General features: G+C 38.6%; 2 protein-coding genes across 7 annotated transcripts in view; one reads left to right on the top strand and one right to left on the bottom strand.

Moving 5' to 3' along the window:
- Positions 1–4,234, top strand: part of fmnl2a (formin-like 2a) — a 42,105-nt gene extending 37,871 nt beyond the window's left edge. The window contains exons 26-27 of one of the 5 annotated variants that reach the window (XM_026375580.1): positions 1,775–1,877; positions 2,298–2,426. In XM_026375580.1, the coding sequence (XP_026231365.1) occupies positions 1,775–1,877; position 2,298 (104 nt within the window). In that variant the 3' untranslated portion in view covers positions 2,299–2,426. The other 4 variants (XM_026375582.1, XM_026375579.1, XM_026375578.1 and 1 more) reach the window with 4 other exon arrangements.
- Positions 4,235–4,470: 236 nt separating this feature from the next.
- On the bottom strand, positions 4,471–18,813 carry prpf40a (PRP40 pre-mRNA processing factor 40 homolog A). Of its 2 annotated transcripts, XM_026375583.1 has the most exons (27): positions 18,743–18,805; positions 17,382–17,462; positions 17,091–17,234; positions 14,435–14,518; positions 14,012–14,030; positions 13,898–13,917; positions 13,738–13,779; positions 13,466–13,576; positions 13,082–13,202; positions 12,759–12,783; positions 12,352–12,567; positions 11,969–12,074; positions 10,612–10,676; positions 10,342–10,506; positions 9,245–9,353; positions 8,951–9,101; positions 8,697–8,830; positions 8,385–8,499; positions 8,085–8,176; positions 7,826–7,942; positions 7,417–7,554; positions 7,143–7,238; positions 6,968–7,054; positions 6,714–6,804; positions 6,557–6,618; positions 6,318–6,473; positions 4,471–5,114 (listed from the first exon to the last, which is right to left on the bottom strand). In XM_026375583.1, the coding sequence occupies exons 1-27, from the start codon at positions 18,743–18,745 to the stop codon at positions 5,025–5,027; spliced, it is 2,640 nt and encodes an 879-aa protein (XP_026231368.1). In that variant the 5' UTR covers positions 18,746–18,805; the 3' UTR covers positions 4,471–5,024. The 2 variants fall into 2 exon arrangements, with proteins under 2 accessions (XP_026231368.1, XP_026231369.1); XM_026375584.1 differs by lacking the exon at positions 17,382–17,462 and having other exon boundaries at positions 18,743–18,813.
- Positions 18,814–25,993: the final 7,180 nt, after the last annotated feature.

Below are 25,993 nucleotides of genomic sequence, written 5' to 3'. Positions count from 1 at the left end.
AAAAACTTATAGTAAAACTATTAATCCTAATTTCTCTTGGATTATTAATGACTAGAATTCACTTATTTACTATCGTACCCCCTGGCCCGTCATGATGCTGTTGTTGGGTATTTGCTTAGTGCTAACCAGTGCTAAACCTCCCTGTAGGACTCTGCTTTTCTCAAATTGTGTTTGTCTTGTCTTATCCTGGCTGTTGTCCCTGTTGTTCTCAATGCAGTGCTGAAGACAGTGCCCTTTACCGCCCGCACAGCCAAACGTGGCTCTCGGTTCTTCTGCGAGCCCGCCCTCAATGAGGAGTACCATTACTAAGCTTATAGAACTCTCTCTTCTCAAAGGTTGCTGGAACACAACGTTTCTCTTCTTCTTTATGTCCCTCTCTCCTCCCTCCGTTTGCATGCCTATTCACACTGCACTCTCATGCTTCGGACCTGTGCACGTGCACACTGCAATCTCGTGGTGTTTGGAGACAGGCACACGTCTGAGTGCGTGTGTTTGTGTGTGTTGATGTGTTTTTCTCCCTCCCCCGAGCATCACTAGGTGTTGGGGTAACGGTTTTTCCTTCCCATATGCATGAAGTGTGACACCCTCATTTATCATTATTTTATCACCCATGGCAAAACATAATGTCACAGAGAACAGCCTCTAAGGCCACGATCATCTCCTCAGGAGAGGAGATCAAAATAGGTGGAGTGTTCTTTTTCTCATCAAGGAGCAGGGAAGTTTAGCTTGGTGCTGCCATCTAGTGGTAACAAATGAAATATATCCATTTATCAATAGGACATTTACTGTCACCTCTGATCAAATCCAAATTATATGATCCAGATTAGTCAGTAGCATCCAACGGGCTCCAGTTCCATCTGGTATTAAACAGTACTGCTTATGTACAAGCTTCAATCATCATGTACAGTCATGCATTTATGACTAATCATCATGATTGTGTAAGTGCCTGTGGCATTATAACTTGCATTCTCTGTTTTAATCAATGTTTTAATCAAAAATGAATATGTGTGTGTTCATTATCACGTATCATTGCTACTGTTGAATGCTGTGCTTTGCATGATCGCTTCGTCGTTGCTGCTTTCTCACAGCACTCTCCCAGTTAGCCCCACATGCCAGTCCTGCTCCCGCCGCTTGTTGACAGGTCACCTGTAAAATGGCTGTCTGTGGCCCGGCAGGCTCACTAACACGCCGCATGATGCCTGAATGTTAATAACCTGTTACACGCTGACAGTCTGTCTTTGCAGTTGCAGTCTGTGTGTGCGACTAACATTGCAACCAGGTAGTTTCACTGAACTGATGATGCTTAAGTTCATCCACTGAAAATCATTGTGTCCCTTCCTAAACGCATGCTTTGGTGGGTTTTTTTTTTGGTGCAGATGCTGTTGAACATAATCCCGCTGTCTCCTGGAACCATTTTTAGTTCATTCAGGTCACGATTGCTCTGTTCTGGACTTTGAAACTGGCTTTTTTTTTCTTGCTGGTAGCCGCTCTGCAAAGCAGCCTGGGTTTAGTAACACAGAAAAATAAAAACACAAACAAAAACAAACAAACAAATAAGCTTTCATCCTCCTTCCTGCCAGTTGAACCACTTAACACCCTCCAGCTCTGTCCCCTCTCATTCCCCTTCTCTGGCCTTTCCCTCATGCAGCCTGCTACCACTCTGCTTTGCTCTCGCAGCGCTCTGTGCAAAGCCAGTGTGAACGTGTTGGGCTGACATGCTGTGGTCAGCCCCCTCCTCCATTTTTAACCACCATTTTGTCTTCTCTTCATCTAGCCCTAAAGAAGAATAACATTACTAAATTTCCCAATATCTACTCGAGGGTAAGGAACTCCTCCTCCAGTAGCACGCCTGTAGTGGTGGATGTGCCCCAAACCTGGCAAGCATCTCTTTATTACCTCCCTTGCTCTTTTACTTCCTTGTCATTTAAGGTCCACTCATCCCCTCATGTCCCCGTTTTGCCCTCAGAGCACCTTTATAACAGTAAATTTGAATGCCTCATAATGAAGTTGGCTCTTTGCAGTAGTTTCTACTCCACTTGTGGATGCATCTTGATTTCACAAGATATATCTGAGCTTTTATAGATTTCTAGCAGAGGCTTAAAAAAACCCCACACTTTGTCTAAGTGACTGACCTGAAAGTGATTTTTTTTTTCCTGTGTTTTACCTCACGCTGCTTTGAAAGACAGGCTGACAGCACCCTGAGAATGTGGGCTCATGAAATTGCCATGACAAGATGACTGACGGCTCTTTTTATTCCCCCCCCCCCCCCCCAAACCAATCCCCACCACCCTGCTCAGATTTGAGGAATCAGCCTTACAGGAGAGCAGACGCTGTGCGGAGGAGTGTCAGGAGACGCTTTGACGATCAGAACCTGCGGCCGGTGAACAACGGTGAAGTGGTCATGTGACGAGGGAACAGTGGACGTGCTGGTGGGGTGTTGAAAGGTGACGAGGATAAGACGGACGGTTGGGTACAAACTGAAGGATAAGCAAGAAACGATGAGTGTTGTAGCAACCATAGAGATGAGTATGTATATATATTACATATGAATACACGTTATTCCATGTCTGTGGTGTAGTAGCAGCTTTTCACTATGAAGGACTGAGGCATGGACAGTTTCAAGAAGTGTCTGAAAGGTTGATTCACAAACCTTGAACAAGCCAAGTGCCTGAACTAATTCTTTTGGTCTAACGTCGAGTTGTCTTCTATTTGTCTGATGACGTTTTTTAATAATCCCCCTTAAAGCAATACAGCTTGACCTGGCTTTAATTTTAAGATGTGTAAAACTGGACTTGCAGTGGCCTTAAGAGCCACGTGAAGAGATGCTTCCGTTGAAACCTAATGTAGAATGTATGGGACCCGTCCCCTTTAGCTGTTACAATTACATCTTTTAATGACGAGTTTGACACTGTAATATCTCGGTACATTCCCGTGCTCTTTCCATTTCTCTCAACTCTACAAATGTGCTCAGCTTGCACATTTTTTACATCTCATGGAGCATTTAAACTCAAAGGGCTGACGAGGCCTAAGGAAAGTGAATAGAAAATAACAATCTATATTTTGTACTTGATGTATGACGTAGAAGACCGAGTCAAAAAACGGTGACTTTGCAAAACAAGACCGAGCTAATGTGAACTGCATTGATCAGACGTCTCAATACAGACTTATTTGATTATTTGTTACTACATTTGTCTGTGGCTCACGGCTGACTTTGGGGCTCTTGCTCCATAAATGGACGCCAACTGCCATCCATTTCTGTAGCAGCACAGCAATTTGACTGGTGTCTGGAAACGAATGAAGCAGATGTAGAGTAAACAAGTGTGTAAAGCAGCAATATATATATTTTTTACCGAGCATAAAAAAACTGCACAAACCACACTGAACCTTACTGGTTGATCTCATTGTCAAAACTGGACACAACTCAGTATTTCATCTTTTAGCATTTTTACAGGTTAATCGTATCCCAGGCTACTGTGTCTCGCCTAATTTTAATGTGTAGCACATAACCACTGAAAATATTCCTTTAAGCTCATGTGTTCACCTGCGTTTCCATCGTTATTCAAAAGTATAGTTTCCTAAATGTACAGATATTTTGCTACCAACATGTTTTTGTTTTTTAATTCACATCACCAGGTGGTTAATATTGTACATATTGTTTAAACAAAAAATGTCAATGCCTTGTGTACAACTTAAATGTTATTTTAACTTATAGTTTCCATTTTTGTATATTTAATTAAGCCAAATGCAGCCAGAAAGCTACAGTAGTGTGTTAAGTGTCTCACATAATGACAGGGGAGGAGGGAGGAGGGGCGAGGGGGGCACTGAGTTTGATGCTGGGTGTGTCAGTGGTGCGTCAAAACCAGCTACCAAAACATGCAGCCTGTTCTGATTTGCAAGTGTAAATTTAACTTTATGGACACACTGCAACTATAAATCTGTTAGCTGAACCACGATGGACTGGTTTTGCGGCTCAGTGATGCACCCGTCTGTAATTCTCTCCACTGTCGCACGTGTTGCCATTCACCTCCTGTTCCCTCTACTTCATTGTCTGAAATTGTTTAATTACTCTAACTGGATAATACTGGCATGTTTTTTTGTTTTGTTTTGTTTTTTTACTTTCATCAGAAATGTATTTCAGGCAGTTTGTGCTTATAACAAAATAACAAGCTTTTTTAAAAATTAGGTGATGAGATTTTCAATGAATATGATCAAATAAACATTTACCTTGAATATAGAACTGTTTACCTTCAATCTCTTTTTGTCTTTCACTGGTAAGTGAAGAATGGACAGTGCCTTTTCATTGCCATTACTCCAAGATGTTTTTTTTCCTGTGTTATAACAATATGATCTGATTTGGAACGCAGTATTAAGGCAACAATATGACACGTAACGATGCACTTGATTATTTAAAGGCTCTGACGGCAGGTTTTCCTTGTCTCACAAATGTAAAGAATTAGCTACACAAACGTGTTAATATGACAGCATTTACTGTTCTCCTGAAGTATCCAAGTACAGACATAATCGACTGAAACCGTATTTTATTATATTTTAACAAAATGCTTCCATTAAAACCTTTTGCGACTGCTCCTTGAATACAGCAGCAGGTAAGTTTAATAGTTTCTATGGACTTCAGACAATCAGACTTGAAACACTTCTTTTTTTTATGCTACTTCTCCAGGTGAAAGACCGTCAGTGTGGCATTAAGATATGCTTTAATGGAATATAAAAAATGACTGGCAATGGGGAAATATGTCTAACTACAGTTAACTAGAAAAAAACAAAACAACTAACAAAATCAATAAAAAGGACATCCAGACGTGAACAACTTATCAACTCTTCCCGATATCAAATTATTTACCAAATAAGTGTGTTCACTCAGTGTAGCACATTCCCATCAATACCAGCGGAAGGCGCTCTCTCAGTTTGTCCACGATGGTATGACCCGTGCAGTCAAATGAGCTCCAGGGGGAATGCATGTTTGAAGAAGTGTACAAATACAATAAAAAGGCTGCAGTGTGTGAACATCAAGGCGCGTCCAGCTGTTCCAATAAAGTTCTTCTCCTTTTCTCCAGCTCTCCTTCACTCAGCTCACTGCCTGACGTATCCCAGCCACCCTGATTACAACACAACAGGAAACAACGCTTCAGTAATGATAAACACAGAGATAAAAATGAGCTGGTTTAAAATGGAAATAACACCTCTGTGTTTCACACATGACTTGATAATGATAGCTGGTCATGTTTGATTAACAATGTCTAATTAAATTCACAAACCTGACCCACAATATCAACCAAGCCAAGTCGAGAAAAAAAACCCAACAAAACAATATTTTAAAAAGTAGCAGTAGTTTTCCATTTTTCTAAAACATACCTCAAAATGTTAATTTCACCAGCAATTTAACATCCATGTAACATTAAAAACAGCTACTACACATTTCTTTGCAACCAAAGAGAGTAGGGACAGAGAACGGTTAAGAGAGATAGAACAGAGAGAGACGACATGAGACAGATGGGAAGAGAGGACAGGAGATAGCGAGACGAGAGAGCGATGAGAATAGAGGAGATAGAGATTAGATGCAGTTGGAAGAGGAGACGAGATGACCGAGAGAGAGAGATTAAGAGCAGACGATAGAGAGAGCGTCAGAGAGAGACGAGTAAGCGAGAGATAAGCTGAAATACCGAGAGAGGACAGAGCATATGAGGAGATCGGCAGAGATAGACAGAGCGAGATCGAAATACGAGAAAGACGCGAGAGAGAGAGAGAGTAGATACAACAATCAAGAGAGGAGAGAAGGGAGATGAGATAGCGATATATAGCGATCTGATAGAGTAAGAGACAGAGATATAGACGAGAGAAGAAATAGTATATAAGACTATAAGAAGATAGAAGATAGCGATAGGATGATGATGAATGAGTACAAGTAGCGAGTAGACAAGCGGTAGAGAGCTGATACTCGAGTGCGATATAGGAAGTCGAGAGAGAGACGATATAGATAGCAGATGAATAGATCGTAGACATATTCTCAGATTAGATAATCGATGAGATATTACATAGATAGAGATCGGTTATAGATATATATGACCTATGATAGATCTAGAATATCTAGAGAACAGCTATAACTATCTGTATATAATCTATCGATAGATACATATATATATATATATATATCTACATATATATATATATATCTATTTATATATATAAATATATAATATATACATATAATATACATATATTATATATAGTATATATATTAATAATATACATATATATATATATATATATATATATCTATTATATTAAAATAGTGAATTAACCTCTTCTTTGGCCGCTTTCCTTTTAGGAGACTTCTGTTTAGAGTCGGAGCGAGACTTTCCTCGAGACTTGTCGTTCTCTTTATCTTTCTCTGCGTCTTTTTCGCGCTTTCCATCACGCTCTCTTCCTTTCTTCTCATTGTCAGAATCAGGTGATGCCTGGTTGTCATGGCAACAGTCAGTGTACATGCAAACACACGTTCAGGTTAAATACACAATAAATGCACTTCCTGTATACTTACAGACTTGTGGCGTCTCTTCTTGCCTTTCTTCTTGTGCTTCTTGGATTTTTTGTAGCTTCTCTCTGGTTGCAGGTAGAAAATGTCAGTAAATGTCAATTCTGCTGCACTTCATCTATGCAACGATAAACAGGTTCACTAAGCTGTGAAAATCTCTCACCAGACTCTCCGCTGGAGGAGCGTTCAGAGGGGGATTTGGACTGCGACCTCTTTTTCTTCTTGTGGTATTCCTCGTCCTCTGACTCAGAGCCCTGTTAAAACATTTAAGCGGAGTAAATCAGAAATTAATGAGGCATGAAATTACATTTCTGTTTTAGATATAGACAAAGGAGCCATTCCTGTATATTACTGACTCCTAACATGTTTACCCACAGCTCATTGTCTTGTCTAAGCAGAGCTGTGAGAACTACTGACCGATCGAGAGCGGGAGCGCTTCCTGTGGTGCTTCTTAGACTTCTTTGAGTGCTTCTTTGTCTTAGAGTGGTGATGTTGGCATTCGTGCTGTTAAAATAATAAACACTATGTTTATCGTCATCATCATCATGGATACATTCAGCTCATTCCTACAGTCAGAGTGGCCTTCCTGTACCTCTAAGACATGCATGAAGTCTTTGAATATCCTCTTCCTCTCTGACTCCAGAGTCACATCTTCAAAGGCAGGTTCCTTCAAGAATCTCTCTCTGACCTGAAAGGTTAATGCGCGAGGCATCACAAAACACGATAAGTACGATAACATTATATAGAGTATAATCAAAACTCGAGACAATCTACTCTTCCATTACTTGAATGAATATCTAGGAATTGATAGAAATAAAAATAACAGTGTGAGATATGAATAGAAACCACAGGAATTTTTGACGTACTCCCTCCCATGCAGCCTCTGGCTCCAGCGGTGGTGTTGCCTGTTTCAGCATGTTCTTGAAGGCTGCTTCTTTCCTTTTCATTTTTCTGGCCTCCTCTTTCTCCCGCTCCCTCTCTCTGGCTTCAGCCTTCTCCAGTAGCTACACAAAAAGAGGTCACAAAAAGGGTTAATCTTATTTGAAAAGAAGAAACCTATAAAACAATTCAACAAGGTTATATACCAAATCAAGTCGATAGCCAAGTGTTCAAAATTCTTATTTTAACCTTAAGCTCACACATTATTTTGTAAATGAAAAGTTTGTGTTGATCTGAATTTCATTAAGTTCAATTGCTGTATCTAGTGCTCACTTAGTGTATGAAGGCAATGTGAAAAGCTAGTTAGGGAAAGTGTATGTAGGACAGGAGTCTTACGCTGTTGAAGGCCAGCTTTATGTTCCCTGCATCCAGTGTGGTGGCTCTTTTGTCTGAGCTGATGACCGATCCAAAGTCATCGAAGCCGGTGTTGACTTCAACCAAGAAGCCTTTGTCCTGGCAAGAATAGAGGCAAATATATTTAAAACCAATCTGTCAGAGGAGAGACTGATGTGTACAGATGTAAAGTGTACACTCTGCTCCTATAACCATATGTCAGATATTGATGAAATATGCTGCAGAGGTGTAATTATCTCACCTTAAGAATATCTTTAATAATCCTTTTCTCATCGTGATAGCGTGCCTTCAAGTCTTCCACATAGAATTTGAACAAATCCAGGGGAGTGGAGCCTGCACAACAAACACCATAACATTTAAAGAAGGTTCCACAGCAAGTGTGGAAAACATTAAAGCCAGGACTAAATAAAAGGAAAGCTTTTAAAAAAAAAAAAAGAAATTAACTGTATACAAAAACAAAAAAACAAAGAGACGTGTCACATCAACATGTTCAGCTCATGTAGCTGTGTGAAGCCACGTGTGCTGTGTACTGCTGTCCTACCTGGCTGGCCCAGCATGTTGGCAAAGCGGATGTCTGAGCTCAGCGTTGGATACATCTCCATCCAAGCAGACATGGAGTGAAGCTGACCGTGGTCATGAAGCTCATCCAGAAATTTCTGTGAGAAAACAATCAAATATGAACTCAGAATAGCAACTGATATATGTTCATACAGCTACAATAAGTCACTTTTCCAGATTTAAAATGGAGCCACTGCAACATTTTTTGCAAAGAGGGAAATCTGGTCCATTTCCATTTAGTAACTTTTAGTATGCGTTTCCAGATAAACATGTTTGCTCCTCCGTTCCTTCTCACCTGGAAGGCCTCTCTATTCTTGCGTTGCCGTCTTCTCTCCCTGAGGAGAGTCTTCTGTTTCTCTTCCTCCTCTTCCTTCTCCAATGCCCGGATGTGTTCTTCAAAACATATCAGGGCATCCTCCTTGTCCATATCTGTCAGCAGATAACACTATCAGTACAGCTGCACAGAACTGGTGAAACCTATTTATATTTCAGTTATAATAAGTTATAATAGTATCAGCTGCAGCTAAACTAATCTCTGAATTCTCATACTTTGCAGCTCCTCATCTTCTGCAAAGGTGGGATTGTCTAACAGGTACTGCTGAGCCTCAGACCAGGTGGTGCGGTATGTGACATTGGCCATGTTATCCAAAATGTTCTTCAGAGCTTCCCAGTTCCTTTTTCTTAGCTGCTTTGCTTGCTCCTGTTTGTAGATGAAACCAGGATATTAAACATATTAATTGTTTTGCAATGATTATATGCCTAAAAAGAGTGCTGACAAAAAATTAAAAATAGCTAAAACATGGAAGGAATTATTTTCGGCTCAACAATAGAACACAACTGTACCTTTTCTTTCTTAGCGAGGTAGAACAAAACATCTTCATAGATCTCTAGGCGGTCTCTCTCTGGAACACAACTCCACACCTCGAGCTCGCTAAACATCTGCTCTGCTTTCCTGGTTTGAAAGTACACACACATAAACACGCATGTAGGATATCTCACACAGTAACCCACATGAGGGCAGCATCTCACAGGCCAGGTTTGCCTTTTACACATTTTGTTGTTGATTCTTAGAGCAACACATCAGATACACGGTAGTGTAGACATCTTTGGGACAGTCTTGTAGAGATAATATAAAACTTACAACATGCTTCTAAAAATTATACTAAAAACTAAAAAGCACAACTGAACATTTTATTTCAAATGCACAGAAAAGCTAGAAGCTGTGGTTAACTGCGGTGAAATAAGGTTTGAATTTTAGTCTCTCACTCACACACACACACACACACACACACACACACACACACACACACACACACACACACACACACACACACACACACACACACACACACACACACAAATCAGCCCCGCTATCACTCTCCCACTGTCTGCTTTGAGCCATTCCAGATTACAGGCCCAGTCTCCACAACAACCCCAGTGCCAGCTGAACTGAAACTGGCTTGTTGTCAAGGTCACTAGTCGATCTGTCCCCGCTGTCCATCACGGTGACTTTCACCCAAATGCCAAATCAAATCATGCAGAACCAAGACTAATCTTTCTACACATATTTCCTTACTTCAGGTTTATATGTTTACCAAACAAAACGGGTAAACATTTAGTCAAACAACAAAGTGGATGAAACAGGTTCTAAATGTGATTCAAACCCAAGATGCAAGATGTAGCAAATCACTGATGTCTAAGACCATGAACTCGCTAATTAGTGACTTACCAACATTGTGTTATGGGGAATACAATTTAGGAATAAGCACTAACATGTGACAGTTAACGGTGCTGTTACTGTACTGTATGATTGCGTGCACACACTGTAAAGGACCTTTCATTGATCCCATCTGCATAATCATATTGACAATTCAGGGAACCACAAATCAATCTGTGAGGGGAAAAAAGCACATTTTCTGTGAGATCACTGCTGCACTTACTTATATCTGGTGGTTGATGTCATCTTCTCATGGTTCTCCAAGAACCTCTGGAAGGTTTCTTTAGACTCCTTGTATTTAATTCTGGCCTCCTCCTTTTCTTCCTTCTCTGTTTGAACTTTGTAGGCATTAAACGCCTGCTTCTTCTCGCTCAGTTTGGGAAGCGCGCTTTGTTTACATGGAAAAAAATAATTGTGAGGTCAGATATAGGCATTGTTCTCACCTGCCCCTGTACAGTAAATATGATGAACAGATCCCAGGAGAATAGATTACCTGTAGCGAGGATCATTGATAATCATTTTCATAGCCTGTTCCCAAGAGGAGTTTGAGGACACACCCTGAAATACAGAGAATAAGACGAAGTTATAACGGCCTGTGCCTGTAGAAAATGTTTACTTACAAGTTACATTTTTAAACAACACAAGGGGAAAATAATTGTCTCTTGGTCTTTAGTTAGTAAAAGCACAAGACAGAACAAGAAAGAATGAGTGGTGCTGCTTTGGCCCCTGGAACTCCAAACACATTTTCTTAATTGCTAATAGTAAGGAGATATTAGGCCAGGTTAAGAGGTGTGGAGTAGCAATAATTTAAACAAATGCCACTAAGGTCTTATGCAAGCCCCCCTTCTGCCACTTGCCTCTCAAAGGAAGTGACTCCTTCATCCATTATGAACTGATTCCAGCACAAGTCCGTCTTGTCAGTTGTCATAGTTATTCTAACTCACTGAGGCATGCCACTTTCTCTCACTGTCTTAATCCCAGGCAGCCTCGTGCCTTTGATCCAATAAAACTAATCATAAAGACAGAGCCATTAGGATCTTGCAGGAAATGGCAAGCAATCTCAGAGGAGAGCTTTGTGCACAAAATTAAAAAGAGTCTAAATATAGCAGGATTCAAGGTGGGTGGTGCTGGGCTGACACACAACACATCCACAGCAACAGGAGGTGAAGCTTAACAATCATGGTAAGACCTCCCAGAGGCTTATGAGCAGGGACAGGGATTAGATATAGATCAGAGTGTGAAAGGTGTGCTGGTTAACACTTTAGACCTTAGGAGAGGCAAAAGTAGTAAAATTAACCTAAAAACACAAATCTGATGACAAATATATGAGTCTCACCTGTGGACTGTGAGTTTCATCAGCACACATAAGCTTTTGATTATTAAATTGCTCTTTTAAAATTCTATTAAATTCTTCTTCTTATTATCATTATTATTATTAACTGTCACTCTTTAAGAAACAAAACATTTGCTCTTCAGGGAAAACAATGGTAATTTGTCAATTAATGCAAATTGTCAAGATTAAATCTAGTAATATTTGGCTCTGTAAACACTGAAGCAATCAGTCATAGGGTGGCCAAATGGCAAAATGCTAAATGAAATCTGGACTGAGTGACTGACCAACCCACAGAATGCATTATACTTGGCACTGTTCACAGCTAAAAGCAGACTAATGGATACTAATGTGTAGTCATGCAAGACTGCTGGAAAAAGCAGATGGAAGTTTTTGTATTTGCCCTGTTAAATGTCAAGGAACGTGAGCAATTCACTAATGTCCTGCGAAGAGTCTCCACTCTCCCACAGAGCTGGAACCTTAGTTTAGCTGTATGGTAACAACATTTGACAGTTCTCACCTTCTCCTTCAGCAGCTCTTTGAAGGCCTGTTTAGCCTCCTCTTTCGTGTTCCATTTGTAAGTTTTCTTCTGAAGTTCTGGCCGTTCTTCCTTTGGGACTTCGGCACTGAGAGTAAAGGAAGATGTTACGTTAGCTGTGTTTATCAGCCGTTATCACATCGAGTGACTTACATTAGGCAAAGGAAACACAAAAATAGACCTTTCAACTTTATGTATTCATTGATGAGGACCCATGAATAAATAAAGTTGAAAGGGTATAGTGAAGATACAACCAGTGTGACCGTGATTCTGATGTGATATGTATGAGCATGTATTTGTACTGTATGTGTATATCTGAGTAGTGGAGACAGTACCCGTCTCTGTATTCGACATTAACTGTTTACCTGGCTGTGGACTCTGTGGCAGCTGAGCTCTCCAAGGAAGCCACAGGTGCATCTGCAGTCTTTACCTCAGCTGTGTGATGCACAGTCACCTGGGATGGGTGTTCCTCTGGGACTGCTGTTGCAGTTTCCGCCTCTGTCGTGGTCGTCATAGTTGCTGTATTATCTGCTTGCACTGCAGGAGCGGTGGTGGTGCCAGGGGCTGTTGCCTCTACCGTTCTAAAATCAGACCATGATGATAATGTGTTACTGATGTTACTGACTGGGAAACAGAGGGTTGCCACATTAAAATTAGAGTTTTGATGATAAAATAATTAATATAAATATTTTTAATAATGGCTTGATTTGTTGTTCATAATACATGCTCTGCAGCAGTGAAGAAGAACCAAAGGTAAACAAAGAGCTCTTACCCATTCTCCTCTGCTTTGATCATAGCTGGAGGAGACAAAATGAGATAGCTGTTAGGGTAGTTGTTTTCATTTCAAAGCAGATAAGAGACCAGCAGAGAGATAAATGTACTAAAGGAGCCACTATATCTTCCTGAATTTGTGCTTCCTGTGTTTGTACTTCAATGATGCCGAAACACATCCAGTGCTTGTCATCATTTGTTGAACGAGTCGGCACCCTGTCATTCATTATGTTGTTAAAGCCTCCTCCATGGAGTTCAGACACATCAAGAACATCACAGCCTTTCTCACAGTGGCTATGACATCATCAGACAGCAGCTTTTTACCTTCCAGATCCTCTAGCTCTTTGGGTTTGGTCCATCTGGACTCCTTCGTCTGAGAGTTGTAATAATAAGGCTTCCCTGTGTCTGACTTGTACTCCTTCCAAGGGCATTTAGACAGCATTTGCTGAAAGAGAAAAACAGAAGGCAAAGTTTATCAGTTGAGACACATCGCAAAATTTAAGTGTCTATATGAAAATTACTAATTTCATTTTTTATATTAATATAAATGTATTTATCATATATGAGACTTTGAAATATATACAAGCAGGATTTTTAAATGGGAAGGTAATGACATACATAGTAATAGTAAATTAGAGTGTGTAAGTGAGAAAATGATTAGTTAAAGGCAAATTAGAGTAGAATTTAAACAGTAGTAAGGGTTTTTACTTCTGCAGGAGATTTGAGTTCATCCGGTTTCTCCCATGTGGACTGCTTGGTCTCAGTATTGTAGTAATAGGTCTTTCCATCAAGTGATTTGTGTTCGGTCCACAGGGACTTCTGATGTGGACAGAAAACAACAGATACATCAAGTTTTTTCATTGTTAGAAAAATAAACAAAGAAACTATTTCACTTCAGTTCAATTTAAAAATGCTTTCACAGTTCCTAGCTAAGCTTTTCAAGTCTTTAGACCAAACATTGTATTTCAATATACACTAACCTTCTTTGGCTGTTCTTCCTGTGGAGATCCATTTGTCGTACTCTGCAGATAAAATGGGACAATTGAAATGATGACAGGATCCCGTTATTGTGAAGACAGAAGCACTCAAATTTGTAAACTTACAAATAATGCATATCAGGAAAAAACACAAAGCACTTACCGCTGTTCCAGGTGCAGCAGCTGTGAGGACAAAACCACAAATAAGTCAGACCCTGTACTTAAAAAAATATGGAAGAATATAATTTATTAAAATCTTAACAAATTAATGTCTTACCTGTGGAGTCAACACCAGGCTGTCAAAGAAACATTTTTTAGAGGATTATTTCAAGATGCAAAAGCACACTTGTGCTGATTAAGACAAGAAAGTGTTAGCCCTATCTTATGCTATTACAATAAATATACCAGACTGCTCATTTGTATCACTTGTTTTCTAGCCGCTCATTTGCCTTAAAAGTGACAATAAGGGAAATATAGCACACAGGTGTTCATTTTAATCACACACTGTAATTATGTTTTTCAGCCGTTTCTTTTCAATCTGTTGTTAAGAATATACACTTTTTTTATAGAATGACATTTCACATCCAACAGAAGTGTAACTTGACTGTGCAAACGCTCCATTTAGCAATTCACAGGCTGCACTATATTTCCAAAGAAGTGTGAAGCAGAGCACTGATGAAAAAGTAGTGAGGAGATTTACCGGTCCTGTTGGTTGTACAGCCGCAGCTGGCATTCGAGGGGGCATCATCATCCCCGGCATCATAGGTGGCATCATGCCTGGCATCTAATAAAAGAAGCATCATGAAATATTCATCTGGCATTTCCATACCACCTAGCGCAGGCACCAGTATTAAGACATGTGTAAGACAGGGTGTTGCTGTCTGTGTGGAAGGCTGCTTGTAAATGGGGGGGGGGGGGGGGGGGGGGGGGGGGGGGGGGGGGGAAGGTGAGACTGCAACTGAATCTGCTGTGCTTATTTATGGTGTGATGCCACTGCTTACGATCTGTGAAGCAGCAACACACTAAGCTCTATGCCTTCACTACCATTTCAGACTTAGCATGCTAGCACCTTGATGAAACACTCCCAGTGTTAAATCCATTTAGAGGCATGACAGGATAACATAATTTTGACCCATATTAGCTTAACGAATAAGTAAATATAATAGTGACTATTTTCTGTATAGATCTGTATTGTCTCACCAGTGGTAGGAGTTTTAAAGTATGAGCAAGTTCCCATCCAGTTAATTGGTCTCTCTTTGAAGCACTACGCATAAATTAATCTTCAAAAATAGAGATCTGAATCTACAGATGACCTGCACACAGCCAGCCTCAACCCAAGAAGTCCTGATGATGATTAAACCTGATCAAAAAAGTGATCGAATCTCATTGCTTCTAGATGCACTGAATCATTACATGACTTAAGTTCAATATGGTGATTACAGTTTGTTTTGATGAGACAGCAACCACTCAATTTATAAACTATAAAAACATTTATTAGTATTCTGTTACAAATCTGACATTTTAATAGCCTCTGTTCAAATCCAAATAGATTTTCCTTTTACATGCAAGTACAGAATATACATATATGTTTTTTAACAACTAACAAATAGCCAAACTAAAATCACTGACTAAATAAAACCAAATAAAAAGAATTAGTAATGTGGTGTCTCTCTGTCACCTCTAAACACAGTCACCAGAGTGATTGTGTCTCATCTGCTCAAGTACTGGACAAACTGACACAGATATGAACGTACTGACCCGAGACCTGCGGCAGTAATAGACCCTAGGTGACCTAATTAGTATAATCAGAATTTGGACCTTGTCCGACTTGGGTCATGAGTTGGGCTTTAGTTCCTCAGAGACAGGTTTCCTACTAACATGCCCTTTATATGCACTTAACTTAAATTTGTAACATCAGTTTATAAGAAAACTATGCCCTGAAAACACTGGGAATATGCTAAATGCGCTAGATTAATCAACTAATGTAACAGTGTACTGTAAATAGGTAGAGCTTCACCCCAGACAAACTGTGTCAATGCAGGATTTCAGTGCCACTGATCAGCCACATAGGATAACGAAACTCTGCAAGCCTGCTTAACTCTTTTCTCTAGGGAAATAGATCCGTCTGCTCCTCTATCATCTTGCCCATTACCAAACTGAAACCCTAAATGAATGTCAAACACAGAGTCTTAGCTATATTAATTAAACAGCCTCAAACGCACGGTAACAATGAGAGCTCATAGACATTAAAGCTACCTCTGTTTCAGTGTGTAAAACTATTCACAGGCTTCATAACACTAAGAGCTCTGACCTGATCACTGGAGCTAACGGCTAATTCTAATTCTAACAGCTAACTCTGAGGTGACAGACAGGTTTCTTCTACTACCAAACTGTTTCCACTTATTACTTTAGTGATTTGTGCAGTTTTAGGTCTAAAAAGCTTTAATTATAGGCTGTTAATTTTGTTTTTTAACACACATCACTGACTGACCAAAAGTAATTTCCAATTCATATTAAATGCAAAGGAGTTGACAGTTTTCTTAGTAGCTGCCACTGTAAAGTTCATTTCATGTGACATTTGTAAGTCTACGTAATCAACCGTCATAAAATAAATATTTGTGCACATTTATAGCAACTACAAAAGGGATGATTGGGTAGCATTTGCCCTTTTCCACCTACAGCAAGTCTGATTGAAGTTGTTTATCTGTGTATGACAAAGTCAGTGAACAGAGAAACTTAAACAAAACCCATATCTGAATTGTATATATCATATTTTTTTTAACCACCATTCCCTAACTAATTCTCATCATTTTATAACTCCTGTAAGTCCATATGATCAACAGCTAAACTGAAGTTCCAAACTTATAGTACCTAAAATAGCATGAAAACACTCCACAGCAGCACTGAGAACTTTGTTTATCAAAGTAATGCCATCTAATTGTTTCTAGGTATCCATTTTCGCATATGCAGTCGCTAAAAAAGTATGTGAACCTTTCTGAATTTTAATCAATCTTAGTTTCATCACAAAACATTTTGCCAATACTACTGTTCAGGGTCATTGTGCTCTTTGGCAAACTTCAGGTGTGCAGCAATGTTCTTTTTATTAAGCAGCGGCTTCCTTTGTGGTGTCCTGCCATAGACACCCTGCTTGTTTAATGTTTTACCTACTGTAGACTCATGAACACATATGTTAGCCAGTTCCAATGAGGCCTTAAAATCTTTGGCTGTCTCTCTAGGTTGTTTCTTTACCTCAATGGTGAGTGCTTGTTGTGCTATTGGGGTCATTTCGACTGGCTGCCCACATTTTCTTGCCACTGTGTATAACAATAAGCCTATGACATTCATTTAAGGCTCACCTGTGCCATAGGGGGTGCCCCCATTGGTGGCATTATGCCAGGAGGAATTATACCAGGAGGCATCGGAGTCATGCTGGGAGGTCGTTGTCCCATAGGAGGCATTCCAATAGGAGGGAAATGAGGCGGTATTCCTGGTGGTCCCATCTAGATAAAGGGATAGGAAGAGAGAGAAAAATAAGATCATTAGAACAATTAAAACATGAATAATGAATTTTCAGTTGAGCCCTGTGTGACAGCTGGAGACAAAAAGAGAAAAGCCAATGCTCACAAAAATTTCTGTCACTGACTTACAAATGGGGGAGGTATCCCTGTGGGCGGTACACCTGGATAAGGTGGCGCTTGGCTTGGGCCATTATTAGCCTCCGATGAAGACTGTCACGAATAAGAAACACCACACAGAGTTAGTGAACTCACAGCAGCCAGTGGTGTAATAATAACTGGTGTAACACTAACCCTAAACCTAAGCTGTTTTTCTAAATATGTCCTTAAGTTTCTAAAATACTGTTATATTTGAGTTTCTCACTACAATACTACACTGCAGTCAAGGTTTTTATATACGTTTATACTTATAACCCAAATCCTCCTTCAGCTTAACTTGATAATCAACTAAATTATGAATCACATACTTAAAGTGAAATACAATCAAAAGAGTACATAAAGATGTATGTTAAATACAAATGAGGATGGACAAATTGTAAATGGCTTTTCTTAGTATTATACAAAACAATTAATCAGCATCACAAACTGCAGCCTCCCAAAATAAGGCTGAATCAGCACAAAAACAAACAAAAAATAAGTAAATAAATAACAATTTGCTTTATTTACGTAGTAATAGGCATAAACATAAAAATGGAATATAATAGTCTATTTCGTTACATACTGTATAAGCAAAATGTTACAATAATCAACAAAATAAAAAGTATAATTATGTGTGTATGTCTGTTTCCTACGTTAATCTATGTTATTTTAGCTCATGTGACTGAAAACGAGGGTTAAATGTGAATTTACATGTAGCGTTAGTTAAACGAAGAGTTAGCGTTAACAGCAAACAACTGAATCAATAATAAATTCATTAGCCACTTAATGCTAACGTTAGCCGTGTCTGACAGGCTCTCTAGTTACATGTTTATGTTGATTACAATCATAAATTAATTGCATTGAAAATACACACTCACATAAGTCTTAACTGTTGCATCCGAGTAGTTAACGCTAACTAGCAGTGCTGTTCGTGATGAATGACTACAGACTCCGTCTAAGCACCGGCGATAAGGGCAACGCGAGAGTTTAACTGGTTAATTGTTGAGCTAGCTAAACCCACGTTTTACCTATCGATGAAATTTGCTTTATGAACGCCATAACATGTATTCACTAAAGTTACAGCTCAGCAAAGGTCAGTAGTCTTTATTTTTTATTTTGTTTTGTACTCAGCTCGTGTTCCAGGAAATAGCCTGAATCATGACTGTGTGTGCCGCTGTTAGCCGTGCGCTAACATGACATGCTAACCTGTGATCTGCTAATACACTCAACATTGTTTTGGCATAATAGAAACAACGAGACGATTGTTAACCGAACGAAGTGTACACAGATGGAAGTTCACCACTCCCTTTGATTTTCCCTTTATTTTAGAAACGTTTCTATTGAATGGCACTCACCATGTTGACGAGGGGGGCAAGAACCTCCAAGAAACTTGAGCACGTCTCAACAACGAGGGAAGCGATTGGTTCAACTGCCTCCTGATGCGGGAGGTCAAAGGTAAAGACTCGGGCGCTTCATTTTGCGTGAGTAATGTGCAGAAATGCGCACTAGCGGACGGGGTCTCCCGTCTTGTTGTCATTCTTTAAATTATGCAAATAGAAATAAAACAAAAAATGTATTATAAAATAAAATACAATAATTAATTATTCTAAATGTCCATTTTTAATCATATATATATATGTATATATGTGTATGTATATATATATATATATATATATATACACATATACATATCTGTGTATGTCCATCTGTGTATATATATATATGGTTGATAAAATACAGCAATATACAGTACAGGAGTGGCTTTCTGGACATGTTATTGCTGTATATGTCCATTAAGATTACAGTATGTATAGCATGCATAGACTAGCAGTGTTTTTTGCCAAATAGGTAATTCTTCATGGTGCTACAATGAATGATTTTCTCCCCTGTTATTTCTGATGTTATAACAGGTGCTCATTTTAGAAGCTGGAGTAGCCGGTGTTCAAACACACCAAAATTGCCTTGGTGTATTGGGGATCATTTGGAGAACTGGCTGTGATTTTCCAATTACTGGCTTCTGTGACTCGGCTGTCCTGGTGTGGCTGGGATGATTCCCAGTGACGCTGGGAAATCAGAAACTGGTCTACACCATTTTATTTCTTTAAGTGTTGCTTACATAGCTAGGGTCTTCAGTCTTTTTCTGTTCTTCTGCCTCCTGCATTCTATTAATATATATTTTCACTCGAAACAGTACCTCACCTCACCTCATATTGTAATGGTTATTCAAAGAGAAAATTAGATTAATAGCCCGATGGACACATTGGCTTGTTCTGTCAAGATGTCACATACTCACATGATTTTAATGATCATGCTAATGTATGTTTTGAAGATTTTTTCAGAACATAAAGGCAGATATTAAAGCTTATCTATATGCTGCTTTCAGTGGTGTTTACTGTGGTGTTGTGTTTGGGATATAGAGTGCTACTGGAGTGTGAAGCATGCAACTAAGACTTGGGAAACAGATGAGCCCACACTCAAGGTAGACTGCAATAAACTCTGATGCATTTACTGACAAGTGCAGGCGAATTCCCTATCCATTCTTTTAACAAGCAAAAGAGAGAACAAGAAGACAGAGAGGGGCAGTGATGGATTGGGCTTCAACTTAATGATGGGAGTCAGTCAACCACAGTGCATCACTTGTCTTCTGGGAAACATCCAAACATAAAACCACTCATGAATCAAAACTGTTGCAAAGATGCAAATGTTTGTGGTCTAAATAATCATGTAAGACATTGTTTAGAGCCAAAAACAGTTACCAAATCGAGTTTTTCCTGATTTTTAAAATATTGATGTTACTGGTCAGTTTAACAACAAAATTAAAAAAACAAAAACAAAAAATTAAAATTAAAGTAGTTGATAATAAAGGTTCATATTGCAAATATAATATGCTGATTATATTAACTGAATTAAAATATAGATAAATTATACAATGCATACAAATATACGTTTTAACACAAACATATAAGCAATATATGCAGTTGTAAATGATTTTTTGAAATTGTTATAAACTTTTACAAGTAAACATTTGATATATGACAAAGGATAAAAAAGTAAAAATAAACTACTTGAGTAAGAAGCAGAAGCCCTGTTATCAGAAGATGCAGATGACAACATGACAGGAGCTTCCTGCAGAAAAGAAGTGGCAAAGACTTTCTAGACAGACATCAATAAAAGATGTCCTACCCAAATCTATCTTTGCATTTATGCTTTATCAACCTCGCAGTCATCTTTTATTTGACACTCTTTTGCTTGTAGCTGAGTTATAATGACCATGTCTATATAAATTCCATATTTGCAGATATATAATAATAGTATATTCATACATTGCTGTTCTATTTATATATTCTAACACAGCTTGCCAGTCCCTCGTTGTTGTGATTGATTCACAGTATATGAGGTAGTCAATGTTTGCCTCTGGCCACTTTACCCGGTCAGCTTTGAGGCCAGCATGCTGCTGACCTGCCCTACAGGCACTCATCTCTCATCTAAAATTGGCTTCCTGTCAACTGTGGTCACATTAACTATCAACAAAGCACAGTATTACATTTGCAGCTTGCTTTTCAATTTCCTCTGTAGAACAAACAATCTCAACTAGGGAGCTTTTACAAAGCAGTTCTATATCGGACATAGAAAACTGAGCCCAAAAATTCAAACATTTTATTTACTACGTGCGTGAATTTTAATTGCGCAGCCTCCATCAATCCTTCACTTCACAAATCTGAACCTTTGCTATAATGGGCTCTGCACGGCAAATTTATTACAAGAGTTGAGAAAGTATTTTTGGTGAAATTTCTCTCTGGGCTGCAATTATCACACAGGAACACACAAAGCTGTTGATTGCAGAGTACCAGCTATTCACAGTCTCTTGTTCTGAAAGAGTTGCTGATTTTGTTGATATTGTCATTTAGGTCAGCGGGTGTACTGCACCCTCTGTATTTGTAATGGACACACACACACACACAATGCACACTATATTTTTCCAGCTTTCTTTGATGAAGATGATAGAACAGGAAGTTTCAAAAACATATATACTCTCATCTTACTTTCTTTTTACACTTTGAAATCTCTGTTGAAATGATTTGTCGCCTGAGCAACATGGTGACTCAAAAAAGTTTCTGGCGTTGGAGATGAAAGGTTTTTCAGTTGGATAAATCTGATATCATGGCCAGTATTTGTGAACTTCTTCTGCAGACTTGCTGTGACAGGTTGTCACTCAAAGAAGACAAAAACTGCATTTGCATGTGTGCAAGTGTAGGAAACATGGACACAGACACAAAGTGACACAGGGAATGTCAAAGTGACAGGATGCTATCAGGGTCTACATGACTACATTTAGTCAGTGGATGGTGTAACTTTGAATCGCTATACTCATGTCAATAATCAAATAATGCATTCATCTTAAAGGAAAATTGAGTTTTATAGTGCAAGAAGCATCAAAACAGTCATTACTAGTCATTACAACTACATTTCCTTTGCACCTTCAGCTACTGACATAGTTTAATAAAACAACTATTTTTTATGTAATGACTGAGAAAAGAACAATGGTGGTACGGGAAATTACAGTCCAGTGATTAATACACACATACAGCTCTTCCACTATCCACTATCTCAGTTAAACAGATAAAGCACAGATTTAATTTATATAAGACACAATGACTAATAAGCTTTGTACTTGCATTTCTGAAACACACACAGAGTGAAAAGTTTGATATTCAGATACTGAGGACTCCATGCACATCGTTTTTTAGTTAAAAAAAATATTTTGGTTGAGTCCTTTTAGGAATGTAAGTACGTAGTGGTTTTCATTTGAGTACTGACGTCCAGCTGTGGGCACTCTCTTACTGCTGTGCTCGTGGCCTATAACAAGAGGAAATGGCTCTAGAAAACAGGGTGGAGCAGCTGGAGCTCAAAGAGGATGCCAGGGGATTTGTGTAATAGTCTTCAAAATGGGCCTTTATGCTCCATGTCCTTCGTTTCAAATTTCCTAAAGAATATCCTGTTGCTGCAACGTGGTTTCATGATTGTGCTGGGGGAAAGTTTATCAGAAATTCAAGGCTGGTGGAAAACATTTTGGCTTATGCGAAAAACCTAGTGTCGTATCCGAATGTAATATGACTGATTGAGCACCGTTTGAGGGATTTTGGGATTCATGAAAAATCTTTTTGGGGGTCAAGTTGTTTTTTAGTTACTTTTATTTGTGATTTCAGGTGAGTGCCAACCTAATAGTGGAATTATTTGTTAAATTTTCAGATATTAGATATTTTGAAGAACATCAAAACCAAATTTACACATGAAGTCAGTTCTCACTTTGATTTGGCCCATATGAAATATAAATATAAATTAACCAAAACTAGGAAAAAACCTGGAATCAATAATTAACTTACACACACATTTTACAAATACATTTTTCATAGGACAACACCATATAAAAGTGTATTCTAAAAGCTTGTGGATCCAGTCACATAATAAACAACAAAAAGAAAACAATGAGTAAAAATCATTCTCAATTACCAGTTTTAAACCAGACGTACACGACATAAATCTGCCTTATGCAGCTCTAGTTGGAGCTATGTACCAAATACCACCTGTTTAATTTAAATATGTTATCAACCTATTGAGTGCGCACTCACATACTTTATGCTAATAGTGAACTTAGATCAAACAATAAATATTTTAGCCACAGGATTAATTTTCATCTGTCTTTGTAAAAAATAAGCAAGGTATGATGTAATCTTTGGATCAGCTGTGTCTTTGAACCACAGCCACCACACTGCCCTGGCAAGATTACATGAAATATAGACTTTCACTTTCAAAAGAGTAGCCAATTACAACTAATCTGATATTAATCATATCTCCAAGGGACATAACTGGACTTTCTTACTCAAAAATACATACAATCGATGAGCACATTGACTTCCACTGCATAATGTAATTGCTGTTATATTGTCGTCCCCCACCCCTCCTCTTCACAGAACATTGTGTTCAGGACATGAATGAGCAGTCAATTAGCTATTACAGTGCTCATTTGTCTGTATGTAATACCCTGCTTATCAATCAGACAGAGTGACTCCACGGAGTTAATGATGCTCACTAAATGTGGGATCTAAATGCATGTGAGTACCTTGGCACCGACAAACAATTTGAAGAAAAAAGATTCACAATCAGAACTATCTGTAGGCCTGATGTGGCATCTGTCTGTGATACTGAGCACAGTTGTTTTGTACGACTGCTGAGATCAGGTGGGGAACCAACATCAGGTGTAGAATGAGACACAGCTCCCAGTGGGATGGCTGCTGTGGGAAGTGTGCTGTAAAATTGGGCAGCCATGGCAGGTTCACCACACCCTGTTTCGTTCCACAGACAAACTAGAGATGAATGCCCCCAAAAAATGTTAATTCACAGGAATTATATGACATCTGTTATGCAAGGGGACTAATGCTATAACACACTGGAATGATTCCAAACATGTGGCAATACCAATTAGATATGCAAGACTGACCTCTTGGGCCACAGGAGAACAGAACATTTTGTTTTGAAGTTTTTATTTTGTGAGAAGTTAAAGGAACAATATGTAATATATTTGATATACTAAATGCTAGAATGACCATTATATATTCATATATATATATTATTTATCATAAATTAAAGAAACAAGTTGAAACAACACTATCGTTTGAAATGTTTCTGTCCTGTCCTGTGTGATCCTGTCCACTGCACATTTTTCACAGTAACATTTGGACATCACATGTTGTGAGACATGCAGTAGCTTAAAGCTCAGACGGATTTTGAGAGGGATGATGAGTCGACAAGTTTTCTAAATCTAAACAACTTCTAGTAGGGATGGTTTTTAAATGTAATTTGTTTTAAATATTAGAAAAAATACTGGCATTCACAATTTAATCAAGGCTGTGAGTATTTGAGACACACAGCTGGTGCTAGCCATTGCTATCATTCCCAGTGAGGTAGGTGGACCTGCACTGTGTTCTTCCTGTTCTCTCTGTGCAACTGTTGCTGTAGTTTGCCATCTCCACCTCATGTATCAGTAGCACCTGACCAGCATTCATCAGTTTTACTTGAGGGCATTTCATTGCTTCATAACTGACATCTGCAACAAAGACAAGTCTCAGAAATAAATGCTAAATTATTTTTTACATTATCTGTTAAACTGAACAATACATACAAGGTGGTGGTGCCATGGTACCTACAACCAGCCAGGCATCTCATGTGCTTGAAGATAGCTTGATTTGAACAATAAAAAAAGAAAAAAATGGAAATGACTCATGACCCAGCAACTTCTTAGTCATTTGTGATCATAAGTTATTAATCAAGTCTGTTTGAGCTGCACTAGAATGGAAAAGCTGTGCTGTTGGTCAGTTCACTATTGTAGAAGTGTTGTAGCCTTTCCAGACAATCTAGCCAAATGATGTTGGTGATGCCAAAATACCAACATGAGAGTGATTAGTTGTAACTTCTGTGAAATGGCTCAAAATTAAATGGCATGAAATTTGGTAATTTAGTGTGATTTTAAGTAACTTGTTGCATACTGTATATGGTGTCATTATCATAACAATGAACTGGAAAGCTATTTCCAGTCTTATTTTTAATTTTTTGCTCTCTACACAGTTAGACTTTTTTGACTTTACCCGTATTTATAAGGATTTTTCTCCCCTCTGGGCTCTATACTTACACTGAATATCCAATTTCAAAGCTTCCCATGAGTCCCTCAGCGAGTCAGACAGAACCATTGTTCTCCCAGATGTGGGGACCAGCATAATATTTTGATATTCAGTTAGCTGAAAGCACCTGCTCCCAATGTGTAATAAGTATGCAGAGTTTACTGCACATAAAAACCAAATGGTAAAAACCTAATAGAAAATGTGAGCCCTGGCAAAAAATATTAATGATCTTACATCTGAAGCACAGGTGGGATATCTCCATTTTACCACCCCCCACCACTTTAACTTGCTGATATAGTTGCTATCATATTAAATTGATGCCTTAAGCTTCCACTATAATGTGATGAACTAATTTCATGTTGTTCTCTGTAGCACTTCCCTGCTGAGGTTTGTTTTCCCAATTCTTCCAAGCTACGAAGCAAATTCTCACTGTATAGTAAAAGGTCATTTTTATTTTATTTTGTTATTCATCAGTGATTAAACAGAGAAGTCATGCATTTTCACATTAGAAACATTAGAACCTTAGTTTTTCCTGAGGACCGGCTGTGTGTATTTAAGGCGTGTTGTTCTTGTCATATATAGCACATTAATTCATTATGTTTTTAGTTATACTTCAGCATTAAAAAAGAGGTTTTATGTGTTGGTGGAATAGATCACAACTAGAGCTATTAATACATAAGTGAACCTAATTTTTGCTATTGTTTCTGTATACTGAATTCATAGTGTATTGTCTCTCATGCTATTAAAGAGAGTTTTCTTAACTTTAAAAAACAGAGTAATATATATAACATTAACAGCTAGTAACAGTAATTAAACCAAATATTGTACTAGACAGACATTAGCATTTACATTTTCCTTGACTTGCCGAACAAAAATCATAAAATATATAAAAGTACAAGCAACTGTTACATAAAGGATCAGTATTTAATA

The sequence above is a fragment of the Anabas testudineus genome, chromosome 21 (genome assembly GCF_900324465.2).
Source record: "Anabas testudineus chromosome 21, fAnaTes1.2, whole genome shotgun sequence".
NCBI lineage: Eukaryota > Metazoa > Chordata > Actinopteri > Anabantiformes > Anabantidae > Anabas > Anabas testudineus.
This window is presented reverse-complemented; position numbering and strand designations above follow the sequence as displayed.

Excerpts from the sequence above, each read along its gene's own strand:
- prpf40a (XM_026375583.1), bottom strand. Across the intron at positions 13,780-13,897 it reads CTGCTGCACCTGGAACAGCG|AGTACGACAAATGGATCTCC; the intron begins GTAAGTGCTTTG and ends TTTTATCTGCAG. Across the intron at positions 8,831-8,950 it reads AGAAGATGAGGAGCTGCAAA|ATATGGACAAGGAGGATGCC; the intron begins GTATGAGAATTC and ends ATCTGCTGACAG.